Below are 22,893 nucleotides of genomic sequence, written 5' to 3'. Positions count from 1 at the left end.
CCTACAGGATATTCAAACTGAGATGGTAAAGGAAGGTGTCTGCTGGGCCAATATAATAAAGCTCCCAGACACTAAGTCAAGATATGAAAAAACTGAAATATCCTTCCTAGCAAGGCTTCGAATTTCATCAGCAAATGTGCATATTCTATATGCACCATATTCTATATGGTGATGTGAGGAGTCTCTATACCATGGAATTTCTAAGCAAATACTATTTAACCCTGGGGAAGGTGTGGATCATGGCTGCAAAGTGGGAGATTGTTGTGCATGAGACAGACCACATGCTGCACTCTTTTCATGGAGGCTTCTCATTTTCACACCACAAGGGGGAAATCCCTGGCCTCAACCACTTTGTCAAGACAGTGGACCCTTCCCACTACCCAGAAGATTTCTTCCTCAGTCAACTATGGCTTCATGCTTTTCACTGCTTACCACTTTGTGGAACAATTGGAGTCTGCCCACCAAATGCTTCCTTTGAGTTTTTCCCAGGACTCATTGACATGCTGACCATATCTGACTCCAGCTATTTCATCTACAATGCTGTGTATGCAGTGGCCCATGCCCTCCATAAGATGCTTTCAGAGCAAATAGAAAAGGGATCTCCAGGAGATGCAACTCAACCAAGGATTTTTCCATGGCAGGTAAACATCTCCCAGAACAGGACATGCATTGAACATCTGTTTGCATCCTCAGGTATTTTTATTGCAGTACCACATGACCATGTTTCAATGTTGAGATTGCCATGATCAGGTATAATGGAAAGTGGGTTCTTTCACAACAGACTGGGCATAGATACATCTGTAATTGTTATCTATGTGTGGAGAATTTGTTATCTGCTCTGGAACATTTTAAATATATTTTCTGCTATGCAACATGTTAAAAATAATTTTAAAATCGTCTCTATGCTAAGAAATGCACATAAGTCTACAGATAAAAGAGTTTTTGGTCATCTGATCATACTACAACCAACACCCATATTAAGAACATAGCATTACTAGTACTGCAAGAGTCCTCAGTAGCAACCACTTAATTTTTTTAATGTGTGAAAGAGGAGCATATTGTCATTAATATGATTTGATTTTTTTTAATTTTTTTTACAGGTAGAGTGGACAGTTAGAGAGAGAGACAGAGAGAAAGGTCTTCCTTTGCCATTGGTGCACCCTCCAATGGCTGCCGCGGTTGGTGCACAACGCTGATCCGAAGGCAGGAGCCAGGTACTTATCCTGGTCTCCAATGGGGGGCAGGGCCCAAGCACTTGGGCCATCATCCACTGCACTCCCGGGCCACAGCAGAGAGCTGGCCTGGAAGGGGGGGCAACCGGGACAGAATCTGGCACCCCAACCGGGACTAGAACCCAGTGTGCCGGCGCCGCTAGGTGCAGGATTAGCCTATTGAACCATGGCGCCGGCCTATGATTTGATTTAGCAAAGCACTACTTATAATTACATAGGAAATTATCTAAAGTCCACACAATTTTATACTCATATATGAACTAACACAAATGAGAGGAAACATAATATTTTTATAGCTCTGGCTTATGTAATTTACTGTGATGACCTCCAGTTTTTTTTTTTTTTTTTTTTTTTTTTTTGACAGGCAGAGTGGACAGTGAGAGAGAGAGACAGAGAGAGAAAGGTCTTCCTTTTGCCGTTGGTTCACTCTCCAATGGCCGCCGCTGCAGCCGGCGCACCGCGCTGATCCTGGCAGGAGCCAGGAGCCAGGTGCTTTTCCTGGTCTCCCATGGGGTGCAGGGCCCAAGCACCTGGGCCATCCTCCACTGCACTCCCTGGCCATAGCAGAGAGCTGGCCTGGAAGAGGGGCAACCGGGACAGAATCCGGCGCCCCAACCGGGACTAGAACCCGGTGTGCCGGCGCCGCAAGGTGGAGGATTAGCCTATTGAGCCACGGCGCCGGCCCGACCTCCAGTTTTAAATGTCAAGATTTCATTCTTAATCATGGCTGTGTAATATTCATATATATGAGATGATATATGATATTTTTTATATATATATAAGTATCTCACCAATTCCTTCTCCCAGTCATCAGTTGATGGACATCTAGATGATTCTACATCTTATGTATTGTGCATTGAACTTCTATAAAATTGAGAGTGTAGGAGACTCTTTCTTGTGCTGATTTCAATTCATTTGGATACATTCCCAGGTCAGAGACAACTAGGCCATGTTGTAGAACCAATATTGGTTTTCTGAGGAGTTCCTCTATTGTCTTCCATTATGTTTGTACTGGCTTATAATCCTTCCCATCAACATTGTATTGGGGTACCTTTTTTTCCTGATCCTCAGCAGAATTTGCTATTTTTCAAATTTTGGATAATATTCATTCAAAGTGGGGTGAAGTGAAATCCCACGTTAGTTTTTATTGGTGTTTCCCTAATGGTTAGTGATCATGAACATCTTTTCATGTTTCTCCTGGCCATTTGTATTTCATCCTGTGAAAAAATCCCTGTTCATATCCTTAGTTCATTTCTTAACTAGATTGTTGGTTATGTTGTTGTTAAGTTTCTTGAATTCCTTATACATATGGAGCATAATACTTTATTGGACCCATGTTTTGCAAATATTTTCTCCCATTTTGTAAGTAGTGTCTTCACTTAGATGAGTGTGTCTTTTGCTGATGAGAAGTTACTTAGCTTAATGTATATTCTTGCCTTTATTGCCTTTACTTCTTGGATTTTATCCAAGAAATTCTTGCCAGGGAAATGACTTGTAGTGTTTCCCCAATGTTTGCCTCTTGTAATTTGATGGTTTCAGGTTTTAGGTTTAGATTCTTGATAAATTATGAGTTGATATTTGTATAGTGTATGAGGTAGCAGTCTGATTTAAAATCTCTGCGTGTGGAAATCCAAATGTCTGCATTTGTTGATGAGACTTATTCTAGGGAGTGAGTTTAGCTCCATGTAACATTTTCAATACAGATTCTATAATGACATATCATAGAATAATGTTTCTCAGAGTATAGTGCAATGTTTAGAATATCCTAACACAGCTCATTACAAAGACTGGGAAGAAAAAATGATCAAAAGTACTCTTTTTGTTGGAATGTATGTAAGGTTAGGAAATGTGGACTCTGGACATATCCCACAACAACTATATACCTTATAATAATATCCCCTACAGGTGTGCTGTAGTCCACGCCCTCTGTGAGACATTACTGGGGCAAATAGCAGTGGGGTGCACATTTTATCATAAAATGACTCTGAAACAGGAAAATATCCTGATCAAATTATTTGAGTAAATCAAATAAATTGAATGTCTCACAGAAGATAAATATATATTCTATATTATACATATATGTAAATTAAATTGACTTCAGCATGTTTACTTCACTATGTAATTTCTGGGATTACATCCAATATTAATTAACATCCTATTTGTGATTTGATAGACTCACATTTTAAAAGTAAATGTACTGGCCAAGAAAGCTCACAAATATAAGATTAGAGAATATTTATGAAGTTCTTGGTTCAAATTAGTGAAGACATAATGATAGTCCTTTAAAGAATTGGCTGTCCCACAACAGGTGTCAGGAGACTCTGAAAGTCAAGAGTTAATACACACTGTTCAGATACTAACTGCCATCAGGGTATTGTTTTTTTATATAGGAAATAAAAATTTACAAAGTACAACTTTTGCATTGTTGTGGCTTTTTCCCCCATAACCTCTCTCCCACCCATAACCGCCCTATCTCCCACTCCCTCTCCCATCCCACTCTTCATCAAGATTCATTTTCAATTATCTTTATATACAGGTGATCAACTTAGTATATACTAAGTAAAGATTTCAACAGACTGCACCCACCCAACTGCACAAGATATAGAGTACTGTTTAACTAGTTGTTTTACTGTTAATTCTTATAGTACAACACTTTAAGGACAGAAATCCTACATGGAGAGCAGGTGCACAGTGACTCCCATTGTTGAGTTAACAATTGACACTCTTATCTATAACGTCAGTAATCACCCGAGGCTCTTGCCATGAGATGTCAAGGCTTTGGAAGCCTCCTGAGTTCACCAACTCTGATCTTATTTAGTCAAGGCCATATCACAGTGGGGGTCCATTCCTCCGTTCAGAGAAAGGTACCTCCTTCTTTGATGGCCCATTCTTTCTGCTGGGATCTCATTCACCAAGATGTTTCATTCAGGTGATTTTTGCCACAGTGCCTTGGCTTTCCATGCCTGTGAGACTCTCATGGGCCTTTTAGCCAGATCCGAATGTCCCAAGGGTTGATTCTGAGTCTGGAGTGCTGTTCAGGGCATTTGCCATTCTATGAGGGTGCTGTGCATCCTGCTTCCCCCGTAGGATCATTGTCTCCCTTTTAATTCTATCCTTCATTATTTGCAGACACTGGTCTTATTTGTGAAATCTCTTTGACAATTATGTACTTAAAATGATCACTTTAACAAGTGAGATGGAATGGGTACATGCCACCTTGATGGGATTGAATTGGAATCCCCTGGCATATTTCTAACTCTACCATTGGAGGTAAGTTGGGTGTGCATGTGCCAAACTGTATATCTCCTCAATCTCTTACTCCCACTCTTATATTTAACAGAGATCACTTTTCTGTTAATTTTAAATGCCTAAGAATAATGTGTATTAACTAAGGAGTTCGACCAATGGTATTAAGCAGAACAAACAAATACTAAAAGGAATAAAATAGTAAGTTCTTCCTCAACAGTCAAGACAAGGGCTTATCTGGTCATTGTTTCTCATAGTGTCCATTTCACTTCAACAAGTTTCCCCTTTGGTGCTCAGTTAGTTGTCATTGATAAGTGAGAACATACGATATTTGTCCCTTTGGGACTGGCTTAATTCACTCAGCATGATGATTTCCAGATACCTCCATTTTGTTGCAAATGTCCAGATTTCATTTATTAAACAGCTGTACAGTATTCTGTAGAGTACATATCCCATAATTTCTTTATCCAGTCATCTGTTGATGGGCATTTAGGTTGATTCCATGTCTTAGCTATTGTGAATTGAGCTGCAATAAACATTGAAGTGCACACAGCTCTTTTTTTCCAGTTTAATTTCCTTTGGGTAAATTCCAAGGAGTGCGATGGCTGGGTCATGTGGTGAGGCTATATTCTGGTTACTGAGGACTCTCCAAACTGTCTTCCATAGTGGCTTTATCAGCTTGCCTTCTCACCAACAGTGGATTAGTGTCCCTTTTTCCCCACATCCTCGCCAGCATCTGTTGTTAGTTGATTTCTGTATGTGAGCCATTCTAACTGGGGTGAGGTGAAACCTCATTGTGGTTTTGATTTGCATTTCCCTGATGGCTAGAGATCCTGAGCATTTTTTCATGAGTCTGTTGGCCATTTGGATTTCCTCCTTTGAAAAATGTCTGTTAAGGTCCTTGGCCCATCTTTATATTGGGTTGGTTGTTGTGGAGTTTCTTGATCATTTTATAGAGTCTAGTTGTTAATTCTTTACCAGTCATGTAGTTTGCAAATAATTTCTCCCATTGTGTTGGTTGCCTCTTCACTTTCCTGACTATTTCTTTTGCTGTAAAGAAACTTCTCAATTTGAGGTAATCCCATTTGGCTATTTTAGCTTTGACTACCTGTGCCTCTGGTGTTTTCTCAAGAATTCTTTGCCTGTTCCAATGTCTTGAAGGGTTTCCCCTATGCTCTCAATTAATTACATGGTGTCGTGGCATATATCTAGATCTTTGATCCATGGTGAGTGGATTTTTGTATATGGTGTATGATAGGGGTCTTGTTTCATACTTCAACATGTTGACGTCCAGTTTTCACTGCACCATTTGTTGAAGAGGCTGTCCCTGTTCCAGGGTGTTGGTTTTAGCTCCTTTGTTGAATATGAGTTGGTTATAGATGTTTGGATTGATTTCCAGTGTTTCCATTGGTCTGTCCATCTGTTTTTGAACCAGTACCAGGCTGTTTTGATAATAACCGCCATGTAGTATGTCTTGAATTCTGGAATTGTGAATACTCCGGCTTTGTTTTTATTGTAAAGGATTGCTTTAGCTATTCACGGTCTCCTGTTTCTCCATATGAATTTCAGCATAATTTTTTCTGGGTCTGTGAAGAATGACTTTGGTATTTTGATTGGTATTGCGTTGAACCTGTAAATTGCTTTTGGGAGAATGGACATTTTGATGATATTGATTCTTCCAATCCATGAACTTGGCAGATTTTTCCATTTTTTGTTTCTTCTTCTATTTCTTTCTTTAGTGTTTTGTAATTTTCCTCATAGAGGTCTTTGATATCCTTGGTTAAATTTATCCCAACGTACTTTAATATTTTGTGGCTATTGTCATTGGGATTGATCTTAGAAGTTCTTCCTCGGCCACAGCATTGTCAGTGTATACAAAGCCTGCTGATTTCTGAGCATTAACTTTGTATCCTGCTACATTACCAAACTCTTCTATGAGATTCAATATTCTCTCACAAAAATTTTTGGGATTCCCTATACATAGGATCATGTCATCTGCTAACAGGGATAGTTTGACTTCCTCTTTTCCCATTTGTATTCCTTTAATTTCTTTTTCTTGCCTAATGTCTCTGGCTAAAGCTTCTAGGACTATATTGAATAGCAATAGTGAGAGTGGGCATCCCTGTCTGATGTCAGTTTCAATGGAAATGCCTCCAACTGTTCCCCATTCAATATTATGCTGGCCATGATTTTATCATAAATTGCCTTAGTTGTGTTGAGGAATGTTCCTTCTAACCCCAATTTGCTTAAAGTTTCATCATGAAAGGGTATTGTATTTTGTCAAATGCTTTATCTGCTGCTATTGAGATAATCATATGATTTCAGTTTCTCAACTTGTTAATGTGATTGATTTTCGAACACTGAACCATCCCTGCATACCAGGGATAAATCCCACTTGGTTCGTGTGAATGATCTTTCTGATGTGTAGTTAGATTCGGTTTGCCAGGATTTTGTTTAGTATTTTTGCATCTATGTTCCTCAGGGAGATAGGTCTGTAGTTTTCTTTCTCTGCTGTGTCTTTCCAGGGCTTAGGAATTAAGGAAATATTGGTGGCCAGTGTCATGGTTCACTAGGCTAATCTTCTGCCTGCAGCACTGGAACCCCAGGTTCTAGTCCCAGTTGGGGTGCCGGTTCTGCCTGATTGCTACTCTTCCAGTCCAGCTCTCTGCTGTGGATCAGAAAGGCAGTGGAGGATGGCCAAGTGCTTGGGCCCTGCACCCACACAGGAGACCAGGAGGAAGCACCAGGCTCCTGGCTTCAGATCGGTGCAGCACGCCGGCTGCAGTGGCCATCTAGGGGGTGAACCAATGGAAGGAAGACCTTTCTCTCTGTCTCTCTCTCCCACTGTCTAACTCCCCTGTCAAAAAGAAAAGATGATATTGGCTTCATAGAAAGAATTTGGGAGGATTCCCCCCTTTCAATTGTTTTGAATAACTTGAGAAAAACTGGGGTTAGTTGCTCTTCAAAAGTCTGGTAGAATTCAGCGGTGAAGCCATCCGGTCCTGGGCTCTTCTTTTTCGGTAGTGCGTTTATTGTTGATTCAATTTCTTTCATGGTTATGGGTCTGTTTATGTTTTGTATATCTTCATGGCTCAGTTTAGGAAGGTTGTAAGGGTCCAGGAATCTATCCATTTCTTCCAGGTTCCCCAATTTGTTAGCTTACATCTCTTTGTAATGGTTTCTGATGATTCTTTTTATTTCTGTTGTGTCTGCTGTTACATTTCTATTACCATCATTACTTTTATGGATTTGGGTCTTCTCTCTCCTTTTTTCAGTTCGTTGGGCCAATGGTGTGTCTATTTTGTTTATTTTTTCAAAGAACCAGCTCCTGGTTTTGTTGATCTTTTGTATTGTTTTTTGTTTGTTTGTTTCAATTCTGTTTATTTCTTCTCTAATCTATAGTAGTTCTTTTCTTCTGCTGGGTTTGGGTTGGATTTGCTGCTGTTTCTCTATATCCTTGAGGTGCATTGAGAGGTCGTTTGTTTGGTTCCTTTCCAGTTTCTTGATGTAGGCACCAATTGCTATAAGCTTTCCTCCTAGCACTGCTTTTACTGTATCCCACAAGTTTTGATAGGTTGTGCTGTCATTTTCATTTGTTTCTAGAAATCCTTTGATTTCTCTTGATTTCTTCTACGACCCACTGTTCATTCAGAATCATGTTGTTCATTCTCCATGTATTTGCATATGGTGTAGAGATTCTTGGGTTGTTGATTTTGAGTTTCACTGTGCTATGGTCTGAGAAGCTGCATGGTATAGTTTCAATTTTTTTGAATTTGTTGAGGCTCCCTTTATGGCCTAGCATATGGTCAATCCTAGAGAACATTCCATGTACTGAGGAGAAATATGTGAACTCTGTGGCTGTGGGGTGAAAGGTTCTGAAGATATCTATTAGGTCTATTTGGTCTATAGCATCAATTAACTCTGTTGTTTCCTTGTTGAATTTCTGTCTGGTTGATCTGTCCATTGGTGAGAGTGGCATGCTGAATGCCCCTGTAACCATTGTATTTGAATCTATATCTCCCTTTAAGTTCTTTAGTAATTCTTTCAAGTAATCAGGTGCCCTGTAATTAGGTGCATATACATTTATAATAGTAATGTCTTCATGTTGGATTGATCCTTTAATCATTATATAATGCCCTTCTTTCCCTCTTTTAATAGTTTTTGTGTTAAAGTCTATTTTGTCTGATATTAGGATGGCCACCCCAGCTCTTTTTTGATTTCTGTTAGCTTGAAATATCTTTTTCCACCCTTTCACTTTCAGTCTACATGCATCTTTGCTGATAAGGTGTGTTTCCTGAAGGCAGCATATAGATAGATTCTCTTTTTTAATTCAATCCGCTAATCTGTCTCTCTTGGTTGTCGAGTTGAGGCCATTTATATTCACTGTGACTATTATTAAATACTGTCTTTTTCCAGTCATGGTTCCTTAAACAAGCTGTTTATGTATTTTGAGATTTGTTTGTAGTTTAGTTGGCTCATTTTCTACATTCACCTTTTTTTGTAGTGAAGTTCTTGTTTCTGTATTTCTGTGTGCAGCACGTCTTTGAGCCAGTGTTGTAGGGTTGGATGTGAGGATACAAATTCCTTCAGTTTCTGTTTGTCGTGGAAAATCTATATTTTCCCTACATTCATATACGCTAGCTTTTCAAGGTAAATTATTCTAGGTTGTCATTGTTTGTCTTTTAAAACTTGGAATATATCATGCCATTATCTCCTTGCCTGTAGTGTTTGCGATAAGTCTGGGGTGAGTCTGATTAAATTATCCTTGAATATGATTCATTGTTTCTCTCTGGCACAATTTAGGATTTCTTCTTTGTGTTTCACTGAGCTGAGTGTTGCCACAATGTGTTGCAGTGAATTTCTCTTCTGGTCTAATTTATTGGGGCTCCTGAGTATTTGCTGAATTTGGTTGTTTCCATCAATTTGCCTCTGTTGGAAGTTTTCTGATATTATTTCATTGAAAATGTTATACAAATAGAATTACACATAAACTGTATACACATGTTTATAAGTTTGGACTTGCCAGCAGCAGCCAGGGATGTCAGGTTCCAGAAACTTTATTATGAAAAATTATGCTTGGATTTCTAATTTATTTAATAGAATTCATCTGATATTTTATTCAATATTGTTAAACTCTAAAAAATTATTTGAAAATCAAAGTTACTGTAAGAGAGTGAGAGACAGAAAGAGAAAAGGAGACAGATCTTGCATCTGCTGATTCACTCCACAATGGCTGCAAGGACCAGGACTGGGAACACTCTAAGCCAGGATGCAGGAGCTTCAACTGGGTCTCTCATTCGTGAGTGTAGGGGCCCAAGCAGTTGGACCATCATCTAATGCTTTCCCATGTACATTGGCAGAGACCTGAACCAGCAGTAGAACAACAGTAATTTAACCAGCACTCACAGGGATGCTGGGCACTGTGGACAGCAGCTTCACCTGCTGCACCACAAGGCCAGCCCAAATTTTGCTAAAGTAAAAAAAAATATTGATATGAACATAATAGATTTCATGCATTTCATAGATACATTTCTAAGAAGATATCCATTCTTCCTTCCCTCCCTCTCTCATTCTCCCCTCCTTCCTTCCTTTTTAATTTTTGCAAAAATAGCATTTCAATTTGCTTTATAATCACAGGTGTAATGCCACAGTAATCACAATGATTCATAAATGAAAAGTAGAAAGACCATGTTCCACAGGAACTTACACAAGATGATAAGCAAAAATGAAATCCAAGATATCAGTTTCATTTTGATACATGGTGGGGTTTTTCTTTGCATCTATAGTAACTACTACACATCACACAAAACAAATTGTATTTTCTGATTGGAACTGGTTTATTTCGGTAAACATAAGCATAAAGGTCTCCAGTTGCATCCATTTTTTGTCAAAGAGAGGATTCCACTCTATTTGTGAGGGGGTATATTTTGAAAAGTGCACATGTTTGCACTCACCTATGGAACCATCACAATAATCAAGATATTGCATATATAAAGCCATGTTGTTCACATTTGGAAAACTAAGATGAGCTTTCCTAAACCTCTAACAATCTTTCATGGTCAGCCACCCTGTGGGTCACATCTGTGATTTCTCTGGATTCAAATGGTCCCCATCATTTTAACAGAGGGGGAGGTAGAATTCCCTGCATTTGAACACATGATATGATGATCATTCAGACAAAAGTCAGCCTCCACCAAATAGAAACCCTGAGGATACACAGGAGGCAAAAGAAGGATTTCTCAGTCATATGCACCTCCCACCTCTCATCTGAATGTTCTCCCTCTTTCCAATTGTGCCTCCCCTCCAGCTTCATCCACTCCTGAAGAAAATCCAATTTACCAACAGTGCTGGGGAGGATGTTTCCTTCCATGAAATGAGACACCGTGTGGCACACTACGATATCCACAACATTGTGAAGTTTCCTGCTGGATTTCGTTTGCTGATTAAAATCGGGGAGTTCTCCTCTGAGAGTGCACATGACCAAGGCTTGGTCCTCAATGAAGAGATGATAGAATGGCCTATAGCATTCAAGAAGGTGTGGATCCATGGAAATATTCGATACATACAGAGGGTCTGAGAGGAGATTAAGTGCAAGATTTTAAATAAGTATTCAATTCTCAATTATCATCTTGGCTTCAAAAGATATGGTGTCCCTTACACATATATGAGTCAATGTGTATTAGAAGTTTACATTTGTATTAGTTATTGCTGTTTTTACTTTGGAAATAATTATGCATTCAGATGTTGAGTGACTAAAATGAGCAATGTTAATGAATAGAGATAGAGATCAGTATATAGACATAAAATTACAAAATATGTACAAAAATGTGTACAGAAATTCTAATTTTTTTCATTTTTTTATTTATATAAGGTGAAAAAAATTTCATTTCATGTATATATATACAGATATATAGATTTAGAAGAACAGTGATATCTTAAATATGGTGAGAGTCATATATTTTAATGCAGCATGAACACAAGTAAATTATAAGTTGATCTATCCATCGCCTATTTGTAGAAAGCATTCTCATTTGCATTGTCATTGTAGTTGCCAATAAGTGCAGTTTCTTTTCTGCATAGCATCTCACAGCTGTGGTCAAATGTTTTATCATCATTCTACTGTTGAAATCCCCCAGGGAATTTTGTGGGTGATTTGTATAACTATGATGCTTTATGCCCAAAATGCATTCTTAGTTTCTTGAAATTGATACTCTTCCTGAATCTAGAAGTCCAGAAGAGGATTAGATACACAATCCATATCTTTATAACATTTGCTCATCATTTCTCTGTGGCCTTGTCTTTTTCTGAATACTCAGTCTCAAATATACACATTACAGAATAATAATCTGAATGTTAAAGATTTCAGAGGAAGAAATGTAGTAGAAAGAAACAAAGGCCTAGAAGAGTAGATCTGGTGATGAACAAAATTACAGCAATCAGGTACCCTCATAATGTTTGGTAGACAATTGACAAACCTGGAACGAGCATCATAGAAACTACAAATTAGATGTATGAAAAAATCAACAAGACACAGACTGGGGAAGACAGTGATGACCTTCAAAGTGATGGGGCAAATAGAGACATCACAGTGCCTAATGATGTGCAAAACAATGACCATTGCTTCTCTTTCCCCCTCAGACTCCTCAGTCTTTATGTAGCCAGAGGTGTGGTCCAGGATTCAGGAAAATGCCACAGGAAGGAAGAGCTGTCTGCTGCTATATTTGTGTTATTTGTCCAGAGAGAGACATTTCCAATCATACAGGTAGAAAACATATAACTCACTATGAAAACTCCACCATCTTAACTATTTCTAGATAAAAAGGAAACCAAGAAATCTTTATAATGGGATAAGAGTGCCCCATTGTTCTCTATGCACACTTTCACTCACTCTTTGCATACACTTGTTGTATGCTCACTCTCGCCATCTCAGTAGTCTGGTGGTGCTCATCCTCTCTAGCTCAACACTGACACTGATTCTCTCTGATATCCTTCTTTTCCATCCAGTGCTAGATGAGACTGTCTCAATCTGAGATCTTCTAGTAGGTCTACTAATGTATGAACAAAAAATATCAGATGAGAGATTGTTAAGGCTCCCTAAGGATTTCTAGAAATCTTGAAATCAAAACTTTTTCATACACAACTGAGAAACAGGGAGCTACTTCACAGGAATTGTGATGGGAATGCTGTATTACTTTCTGTGCTAGGTCTTTTACATAGTGCATGCTGTGTAGTACACATAATGAATGCCTCCCTTTATCCTTTTGTTTTCTATACTAGAATAAGAGAAAATAAGAGTGAAATATACAGACAAAACATCCTAATAACTATGCAACTACATAACACCTCCAGTCCATGAAGCTTGTATGATTACCAACTTAATTCCTGAGTAGCACTTTACTACAAGTGTGGGCCAACTAATATCATTTCCTTTCTTTTAAAAAATTTTTTTAATTTCAAAGAGTTACAGAGGAGAGAGAGATAGAGAGATAGAGATAGATAGAGAGAGATTCCACCTACGTATTCATGCCCCAGACATACATAATTGACCAGGTTTTGCAAGGCAGAAGCCAGCAGCCAGGTTCATTTGGGTCTCCCACATGGGTTCAGGGGACCCAAGTACTTGGGCCATTTTCTGCGGCTTTTTCCAGGCCATTAGCAGGGAGCTGGCTTGGAAATGGATTACTGGAACACAAAATAATGTCCATAAGGGATGCTGGCATTGCAGCTGGTGGCTTTACATATCATGCCACAACACTGAATCTACTTTTGTTTATTAAATTGACATATGATTGAGATAGTCACATGTTCACCAGCTGGCCTATTCTTAATGACTTCCTTCATGCTGCTGCTGCAGAAGTGTATTACTTCAACAGAGACAATGTGGTGTCCATGTGGTGTTCACATGACTAAAATGATGAACAAGCCATGCTTTCAGTGAAAAGGAGTGGAAAGTTCTCTTTCAATACTGTGATGAAAATATCACTTACTCCCATATAACCATTAAAAAACTAGTAGCAATAATTCTTTTCTATGCAATCACATCATATCAACATTTATATGGAAAGAGTGATGAGTCCATGCAGGAAATTAGAGTATTGACTGATGTATGGAAGTCCTAGGAGTGATAGATATTTTAAATAGGTCATCTACATTTGAGTATTTAAAAAACCTTAAACCTGGTGACCCCAGACAAATATTATAACCCATGTGAATACAAGCTTCTCCAGAGAAAAACACTAGGGACAGTAGAGAAGAGGGTTTGGCTGTTAAATTCTTAGTTAATGTATACTAAGCTGATCTTCTGTATATTAAGAGAATCGAAAATGAATCTTGATGTGAATGGAAGGGGAGAGGGAGTGGGAAAGGGGAGGGTTGTGGGTGGGAGGGATGGTATGGGGGGAAGCCATTGTAATCCATAAGTCGTACTTTGGAAATTTATATTCATTAAATAAAAGTTAAAAAAAAAAAGAGAGAGAAGAGGGTTTGGAAGAATCTGTGCCCATATGAAATATAGGAAATTCATCACTTTGAGAAAATAAAGCACTGAAAGAAATATCTCTGAGTGACAAAATGAGTCCCCAGAGCCCCATGTGCTAAGGAGCTTGTTTCAGTGAGCTTCCTACACCTAGAGATGAGCATTCTCTCAGGGTCAGGAGTGCAGAAATATCCTTTAGTGTTTCCTGGTATACATTAGAGCAGGCTGGACTCACTATGACATTGCAAAGGTGACCATTTTCCTTAACAGGGAAAAAGGAGCAAATTGTGAAGTGGAAACAGTCTTCCTTTTCTCCGCAGACGCAGAGCAGTGCATCCCGTGTGCAGATCACGAGTACCCAAACATGGAGAGAAACCGCTGCCTCCCCAAGCTGGTGACATTCTTAGCCTTTGAGGATGCCCTGGGGATGGCTCTGGCCTGTGTGGCTCTGTGCTTCTCTGTCCTCACAGCTGCAGTCCTCTGGGTCTTTGTGAAGCACCGAGACACTCCCATCGTCAAGGCCAATAACAGGACCCTCAGCTACATCCTGCTCATCACCCTCCTCCTGTGCTTCCTCTGCTCCTTACTCTTCCTTGGCCGTCCCAACACAGCCACCTGTCTCCTCCAGCAAATAACATTTGGTCTTGTGTTCACAGTGGCAGTTTCCACCGTGCTGGCCAAGACCATCACTGTGATTCTGGCCTTCAAAGTTACAAAACCTGGAAGAACTATCAGGCAATTGCTGGTATCAGGAGCTTCTAACTTCATCATTCCCATCTGCTCCTTGATCCAAGTGGCTCTCTGTGTCATCTGGTTGGGAATTTCTCCTCCCTTTATTGAGTTAGATGCACATTCTGAGCCTGACCACATCATCCTGGTGTGCAACAAGGGCTCAGTCACTGCCTTCTACTGTGTCTTGGGTTACCTGGGCTCCTTGGCCTTGGCCAGCTTTACTGTGGCTTTCCTAGCCAGGAACCTGCCTGACACGTTCAATGAAGCCAAGTTCCTGACCTTCAGCATGCTGGTGTTCTGCAGTGTCTGGGTGACCTTCCTGCCTGTCTACCACAGCACCAAGGGGAAGGTCATGGTGGCTGTGGAGATCTTCTCCATCTTGGCCTCCAGTGCAGGGCTCCTGGGCTGCATCTTCCTCCCCAAGTACTATATTATTCTCATAAAACCTGATAAAAATTCTTTGAAAGCTTTAAAGAACCAATGCAGTTCTAGGGGATCCTGAAATTTTTCTCATGCATTTCTTCACATTTTCAACTTTGTAATCAAAAGGAAGTTGCATTCCAACATTGTAAAATAAGCAAAACTAAAAACCGTTGTTGTTTAGGCAACTAGTCCAGCAATTAAGATCACCTTGTTCCATGATTGTACAGTTTCCATATATGCATGGATATTTCCTCAGTTTGTCCTTTTCCACTGATCAAACCAATTCTGAGCCAATGCCACACTCTTACTTACTGTGGTGTAATAAAAAGTTTTGATATGTAGAAGGGTGTGTACCTTTGTTCATTTTTAGAATTGTACTATCTCTTTTTGGACTTCTATTCTAACTTTAGTTTCAGTTTGTCGAGTTCCACTAAAAATCTTTTTTGGTATTTTGCTGAGTTAAATTTATAGGTTCAATCTGGGGAGCTATGACATCTTTATAAAATTCTGTCATCCAATATATTAATATTATGTTGATTTTTAAATATCCTTCAAAAACATTTCCTAATTTGGTGATAAAACTCTTGTATGTCTTTGTCAGCTTTTTTTCTATGTACAACTTCTGTTGCTATTATATAGTCAGATCTTTTTTCTATTAAATTTTTAAGTTTCTTGTTGCTTCTGCTATAGATTCTGCAATAAAGTGGATTTATTTACCAAAAAAATCACCTTGTTCCACATGACAGTATTTGGGTTTGTAATTTGGTTCTGACCCCTGACCCCAGATTCCCAGGAAATAAAACCTTTCAGTGAGTGGTGATGACTCAGAGATATTGGGTCACTTTCAGTCAGTATTTTTCCTGGCTCCTGGCTCTGGCCTCAGTTCAGGCTCAGCTACTGTGGGCACTGAGATGTGAAGCAGTGAAAGGTTGGTTTCTCAACCATCTCTTTCTCTCCATTTCTCTCTACCTCTCAAAAAACACAATGCCATCTAGAAATAGTTTAATAAAAAATAAGAGTGATATTTAAAACGGAAACAGAGCTGACCAGCAAGTTATAAATACCAATGCCATTTTGTATGATAGGGCTATCCCTGAAAATATACACACTGTTTGCTGCTTAGGACACCTGTCATTCTATAAGTCTTTTGTGTGGACTGCTTCCCATGTTGTAACATTCTCTCCATTTTAATTCTCTCTGTTGTTATTACCAAACACTTGATCATATTTATATAATCCCTCTGACACTTAATCCTATCTATATGATCAATTAAACATAATATGATCACTTCAACATGTAAGATGGCATTATTAGCACCCAGTTTCATGGGATTTGGAGTATCAGAGTGAGATTTTAGGTTTACCCTTAGAAGTAAGTCCATGGGGATGTATGCAAAACTATACAGTTCCTCTCTCTCTTATTCCCACCTTTATTTTTATAGGGATCTACTTTCAATTGACTTTATACACATATGATTAATTCTATGATAAAGAAAGAGTTCAACCAATGTTATTAAGTAGGAAAAAATAAAAATAATTAAAAATAATTAAAAACTGTTCCTCAACAGATAAGACAAAGGTTGTTTAAGTCATTGCTTCTCATAGTGACAGTTTGATTTATATAGCTTTCATTTTAGGTGCTCTGTTAGTTATCACAGATCATGGAGAACATATGGTTTTGACCCTTTGAGACTGGCTTATTTCTCTCTAAGTATGATGTTTTCCAGATTCATCCATTTTGTTGCAAATGATCAGATTTCACCTTTTTTTACCACTGTGTAGTATTCCATAGAGTACATATCCCAAAATTGCTTTACCCAGTCTTAGTTGATGGACATTCATGTTGATTCCATGTCTTAGCTATTTTAAATTGAGCTGCAATAAACATGGGAATGCAGATAACTCTTGCATATGCTGATTTTATTTCCCTTGGGTAAATTCCCAGGAGTGGGATGGCTAGGTCATATGGTAGGACTACATTCAGATTTCTGACGTGTCTCCAAACTGCCTTCTATAATGGTTTTCCAAGTCTACATTTCACCAACAGTGGATTAGGTTTCCTTTTTCCCCACAATCGCACCAGCATTTGTTGTTTGTTAATTTCTGTATGAGAGCCATTCTAACTGGGGTGAGGTGAAATCTCATTGTGGTTTAGATTTGCATTTCACTGATGGCTAGTGATCTTGAACATTTTTTCATGTGTCTGTTGGCTACTTGGATTATATCAAAAGTACTGTCAATATGTGAAGTGGTGCTAAATTTTAAGTTTTGATAATATAAAATGCTGCTGATATAAATGTCCGAAAGTTAAAATGTCTAATGATTTTGTGTTACTAGACGTGATGGTTATCTTAATGAGAAAGGCCCAGAGGCCTAAAGGGTTAAATGTTCTGTAAAATACTACAGATGCTTTCAAAAACAATGGAGTAAGCAAGTGCCTCTTGTTGGTTAATGAGGTTATAACTTTTAATGTGGCAATTTAATCTTTTGACATCTACAGTTTTGTATATGGTAATAAAAAAGACCTAAAGATTTCAAGAAGCTATTAATGAAACTGCTTTATTGTTCTACCTTGTATGTTACACGTGTGCACATATTGTATGTCTATATGGGAAGATTTATTAAGAGCTTTGTTTTAATTGCCTTATAGATAAAAAGATTGCTCATCGATTTAAACTGCTAAAAATAATCAAAGATACATTTTAATCCATGTGACCTGAATCTCTATTTTAGATGTTTTAAATCTGCTTGTACAAAGAAACTAAAAACATTTTATGTGCTTGTGCTTGAGTTTGCTGCTTAAACAAGCTACACCATGTTCGAAATTTAAGAGATGTTTCCAAATACATGTATTCTTAGAATTTATAGAAGGCATTGGACCTTCTGGTAAATGTTTTCCTAAGTTGTTATCTAACGGTTGACATACCTTTCTAAGTTTTTATTTGGGTGACACAGACACCAGCGGGGAGAGGAGGGACGCCCAGGGTTCCGAGTCCACACATCAGCGCTGTAAGCGGAGGTGAGCTCAGTAACCGGAGACATTGGTGGGGAAACAGCAGACAGAATTTTAGAGGGAAGCAGTCTTTGAAGTGGGAAAGTTCAACAGACTACAGGAGAGAAGGGAAAAAAACTAAAAAAAAAAGGTGGGGGTGTACTGGTACAGACAAGTTCCTCTCTCCGCCAACCTTGCAAAGGCAAGCAAGAGACAAAGAGCTGGGATATACATAATAAAAGGCGAGAGTTAAGGCTACAATTCAGTAGCCTAAGCAACCCAGTGGGAGTCCAAAGGAAAAACGGAGCCTGCACAGACTCTGTGGATAGAAGCCAGAGATCTGAAGCTAAATACCATCCATTCTGCTCAGCTTTGCAGTATTACTTACCTCCTGAATAAAAAATAAAATAAAATAAATAAATGAATAAATAAATAAATAGAGGTTTACCACACAAAACCTTTGCACACCTGTAACCAGGAAGAACCAAGCAGAGCTCTCAGGCCACACCCATCTCAAGCCTCCAAGGCTCCTCCAAAAGCAGGCAGTCCACTTAACATAGACATAGTATAAAAAAAAACTCACAGTGAGGGAAAAAGAATTAACCATGCCAAGCAATAAACACAGAAATCAAGGGAACAAGATCAATAATGACACTATGATGCCTCCAAATAAACAAAACACCCCAAGCCAAGATTATGAAGATGATGAGATAGAAGAAATGCAAGATACGGATTTCAAAAAATTTATGATAAGAACATTTAGAAGTTTTCAAAAGCAAATCCTTGAACTACAGAAATCCTTATTGGACAGGATTGAAAATCTCTCTTGTGAAAATGAAATTTTAAAGAAGAATCAAAATGAAACGCAGAAACTAGTAGAACAGGAAAGTGTGATAGTGAAGAGAAATCAAAATGAAATGAAGAGCTCAATAGATCAAATAACAAACACATTAGAGAGCCTTAAAAACAGAATGGGTGAAGCAGAAGAGAGAATATCGGACTTAGAAGACAGAGAACAGGAAAAGATACAGTCAGACCAAAGGAAAGAAGAGGAAATTAGAAATCTAAAAAATATTGTGGAGAATCTACAGGGTACTACAAATAAAAACCCAACATTCGGGTTCCTGAAGGCATTGAGAGAGAGAAAGGATTAGAAGGCCTTTTTAGTGAGATGCTAGCAGAGAACTTCCCGGTTTGGAGAAGGACAGAGACATCCTAGTACAGGAAGCTCATAGAACCCCCAGTAAACATGACCAAAAGAGATCCTCACCACGACACGTTGTAATTAAACTCTCCACAGTGAAACATAAAGAAAAGATCCTAAATGTGCAAGAGAGAAACGTCAGATTACTCTCAGAGGATCTCCAATCAGACTCACAGCAGACTTCTCATCAGAAACACTACACCTGGGAGGGAATGGCAAGACATAGCACAGGTGCTAAGAGAGAAAAATTTCCAGCCCAGAATATTATATCCTGCAAAGCTCTCATTTGTGAATGAAGGTGAAATAAAGACCTTTCATAGCAAACAGAAATTGAAAGCATTTGTTGCTACTCATCCCTGCAAAAGATGCTTAAAGATGTGTTTCTGTTAGTATCTCACTAAAAAGGCCTTCTAATCCTTTCTCTCTCTCTATGCCTTCACGAACTCCTAGAACCCGAATGTTGGGTTTTTAAGTTCTAATCTGTAGATTCCCAGGAATATTTTTTAGATTTCTAATTTCCTCTCCTTTTCTTTGATTTGACCGTATACTTTCCTGTGCTCTGTCTTCTAAGTCTGATATTCTTTTCTGCTTCACTGACTCTGTTTTTAAGGCTCTCAAATGCTTTTGTCATTTGATTTATTGTATTCCTCATTTCATTTTGCTTTCTCTTCAATATCACCATTTCTTGTTCTACTAGATTCTCTCTTTCATTTTGATTTCTCCTTAAGGTTTCATTTTTTTACTGTGTTTTTTTAAAAAATATTTTTGTATTTATATTTTATTTAATGAACATAAATTTCCAAAGTACAGCTTATGGATTACAATAGCTTCCCCCCCATAACTTCCCTCCCACCCACTTGAGAGAGATTTTCTATCCTGTCCAGTAAGGATTTATGTAGCTCAAGCATTTGTTTTTGAGAATTTCTAAATGTTTTTATGATAAATTTTTTGAAACCCATATCTTGCTTCCCTTCTATCTCATCATCTTCATAATCTTGAATTGGAGTGTCATGTTCATTTGGGGGCATCATAATGTCTTCATTGTTCTTGTTTCCTCAGTTTCTGTGTTTGTTGCTTGGCATTGTGGAGATATTATTTGGTTTCTTCATTTTTTTCCCTTGCTGTGGTGGCTTTTCTCGTTATACTTTGACTCTAGATTAAGCATACTGTCTGCTTTTGGTGGATCTTTGGAGGCCTGTGATGGGTGTGGCCAAAGAGCTCTGTTCAGTTCTTCAGGGTTAAAGGTGTATCAAAGGTGACACACCCAGGTTTGGTGTGAGTTTCCAAGGCTATGGAAGCCTTTTGAGTTCACCAACTCTTATCTTGTTTAGACAAGGTCATAGTCAAAGTGGAGGTTCTCTCCTCCCTTCAGAGAAAGGTACCTCCTTCTTTGATGACCCGTTCTTTCCACTGGGATCTCACTTGCAGAAATCTTTCATTTAGTTTTTTTTTTTTTTCCCAGAGTGTCTTGGCTTTCCATGCCTGAAATACTCTCATGGGCTTTTCAGCCGGATCTGCATGCCTTTAGGACTGATTCTGAGGCCAGAGTGCTGTTTAGGACATCTGCCATTCTATGGGTCTGCTGTGTATCTCACTTCCCATGTTGGATGGTTCTCTCCCATTTTTTTTCTATCAGCTGCTATTTGCAGACACTAATCTTGTTTATGTGCTCCATTTGGCTCTTAGTCCTATCATTATGATCAATGGTGAACAGAAATTGATCACCGGGACTAGTGAGATGGCATTGGTACATGCCACCTTGATGGGATTGAATTGGAATCCCCTGTTATGTTTCTAACTCTACTGTTTGCGGTAAGTCAGCTTGAGCATGTCCCGAATTGCACATCTATTCCCTCTCTTGTTCCCACTCTTTTATTAGTTTGCAAATATTTTTTCCCATTCTGTCAGTTGCCTCTTCACTTTCCTGACTGTTTCTTTTGAATTTCAGAATCTTCTCAATTTTATGCAATCCCAAATGTTAATTTTGGTTTTAACTGCCTGTGTCAAACATTTTTAACACTTGGAAGATTGTAAAAAATTTGATGACAAAGCAAGATTGATTCGAGAATCTGGTATCTGGAGGCAGAACAAGATCTATGATTGCTCAAATTTTTTGCCAGATGTGTACGTTTTAGATAACACCAATGATATAGTTTATATCCAGAAGATTAAAATTATATATTCTTAATATTTCTAACCTATAATAGCTAACCAGAAGTATCTTGATACCTACTTATACCTAGTTATTAAGATATTATGAAAAAGTATGCTACATGTTGGTACAAACCACAAAATGGATAGAGCATGAAGACATTGTGCAGTGAAAGGTGCCAGTCAACAGAGGTTTATTTGAATCAATTTATATGAAGTCCCCACAACAGGCAGATCCATAGAGACACAAGGTATGCAAGAGGATGGACTGAAGAATGGGGAGACAATGGGTATGGGAATTTGTGAGGTAACAGAAATGAGTAGTTTTATCAGCAAGGATTTGTCAAGAAGTATCAAAAGCTTTATAAGGGAACATACTTCATGATCCAAGAATTTTCCCTAATTATTTTCATCAGAGAAATATGCAAATAAAATGATCATCAGTATAATACATATAGTTGCACAAAATGCATGGCATTCCAAGTATCTAATATTGAGTAAACAAGTGAGGGTTATGCATACAAAATGACAGTTGGTGGTCATGGAAACAATAATATAATGTCCATCAGTTATGAGGAAATACTTTCATAACATATAGCTTCATGTGTAAGTCTAATGACACATAGAATTGGCAGACTGTGCCCATAAAGGAATTTTCTACATCTAGGAATAGTAAATTCTGGGACATGACAAGTACACACATGATGGCAGGCTCTCTTTTGCATAGAATGGAGATGGACAGACATCTGCCAGTTGGAGAACAGAAAGTAGAATGCAGAATTTGGCCTCTACACTTGTCTCATGGGCTCCTGAACAAGGCAGGCCCTGACTTTTCCCATATAGAATACCAGTGATTAAGGATTGCCCCTTATTTTCAGGATCTGATGCCCAAAAGACTTCTATGGAGTAGATTTCAAATGTTGTTATATGGGGGGACAGGCTGTATTTTGGGTGGTGGACTTCAGGCATGAACAGCTTCTCTACCAGACACACTTGTTAGCAATGACACCCAGCGTGAGTGCCTTGGACCTAACACTGACTTCAGACCCTTCTCTATTCCATGGGTCTGCTGGGGCAGGCAGGTGGTGGGGCAGGTATGGGAGCTGGAGTTCCATTAGTCTCACTCATTTTAAGATTTTCAGAAGCTGATCAGGAGATGAGAACAATAGAGTGGTACAGAATATGTCTATCTGTCTCTGATTGAATGGAGAGCAAAATAAAATGGAAAGAGAAGGTGGTAAAAGGAAAAAGAAGGGAAGGACCTCCATCCTTCATTGATCTGCTTTCTTGCTACTTTTGTGTACAGTTTTTAGAATTCTTAAGCAGGTTAACCAGTGAAAGCACACACTTATGTGCATTCTGAACAATAGTTAACACATAACTTGATGTTGAACTTACCAATTAACTGCATAAAAATACAAGAAAGATTCTCACCATAT

At 38.6% G+C, this 22,893-nt stretch overlaps 1 protein-coding gene across 1 annotated transcript; it reads left to right on the top strand.

Moving 5' to 3' along the window:
• The first annotated feature begins 239 nt into the window (after positions 1 to 239).
• On the top strand, positions 240 to 15,187 carry LOC138847803 (vomeronasal type-2 receptor 116-like). Its single transcript, XM_070067613.1, has 4 exons — positions 240 to 641; positions 10,786 to 11,013; positions 12,117 to 12,240; positions 14,274 to 15,187. Exons 1-4 carry the CDS (start codon positions 240 to 242, stop codon positions 15,185 to 15,187), a joined length of 1,668 nt encoding a protein of 555 aa, XP_069923714.1.
• The last annotated feature ends 7,706 nt before the right edge of the window (positions 15,188 to 22,893 follow it).

The sequence above is a fragment of the Oryctolagus cuniculus genome (genome assembly GCF_964237555.1).
Source record: "Oryctolagus cuniculus chromosome 16 unlocalized genomic scaffold, mOryCun1.1 SUPER_16_unloc_1, whole genome shotgun sequence".
NCBI classification, from domain to species: Eukaryota; Metazoa; Chordata; class Mammalia; order Lagomorpha; family Leporidae; genus Oryctolagus; species Oryctolagus cuniculus.
This window is presented reverse-complemented; position numbering and strand designations above follow the sequence as displayed.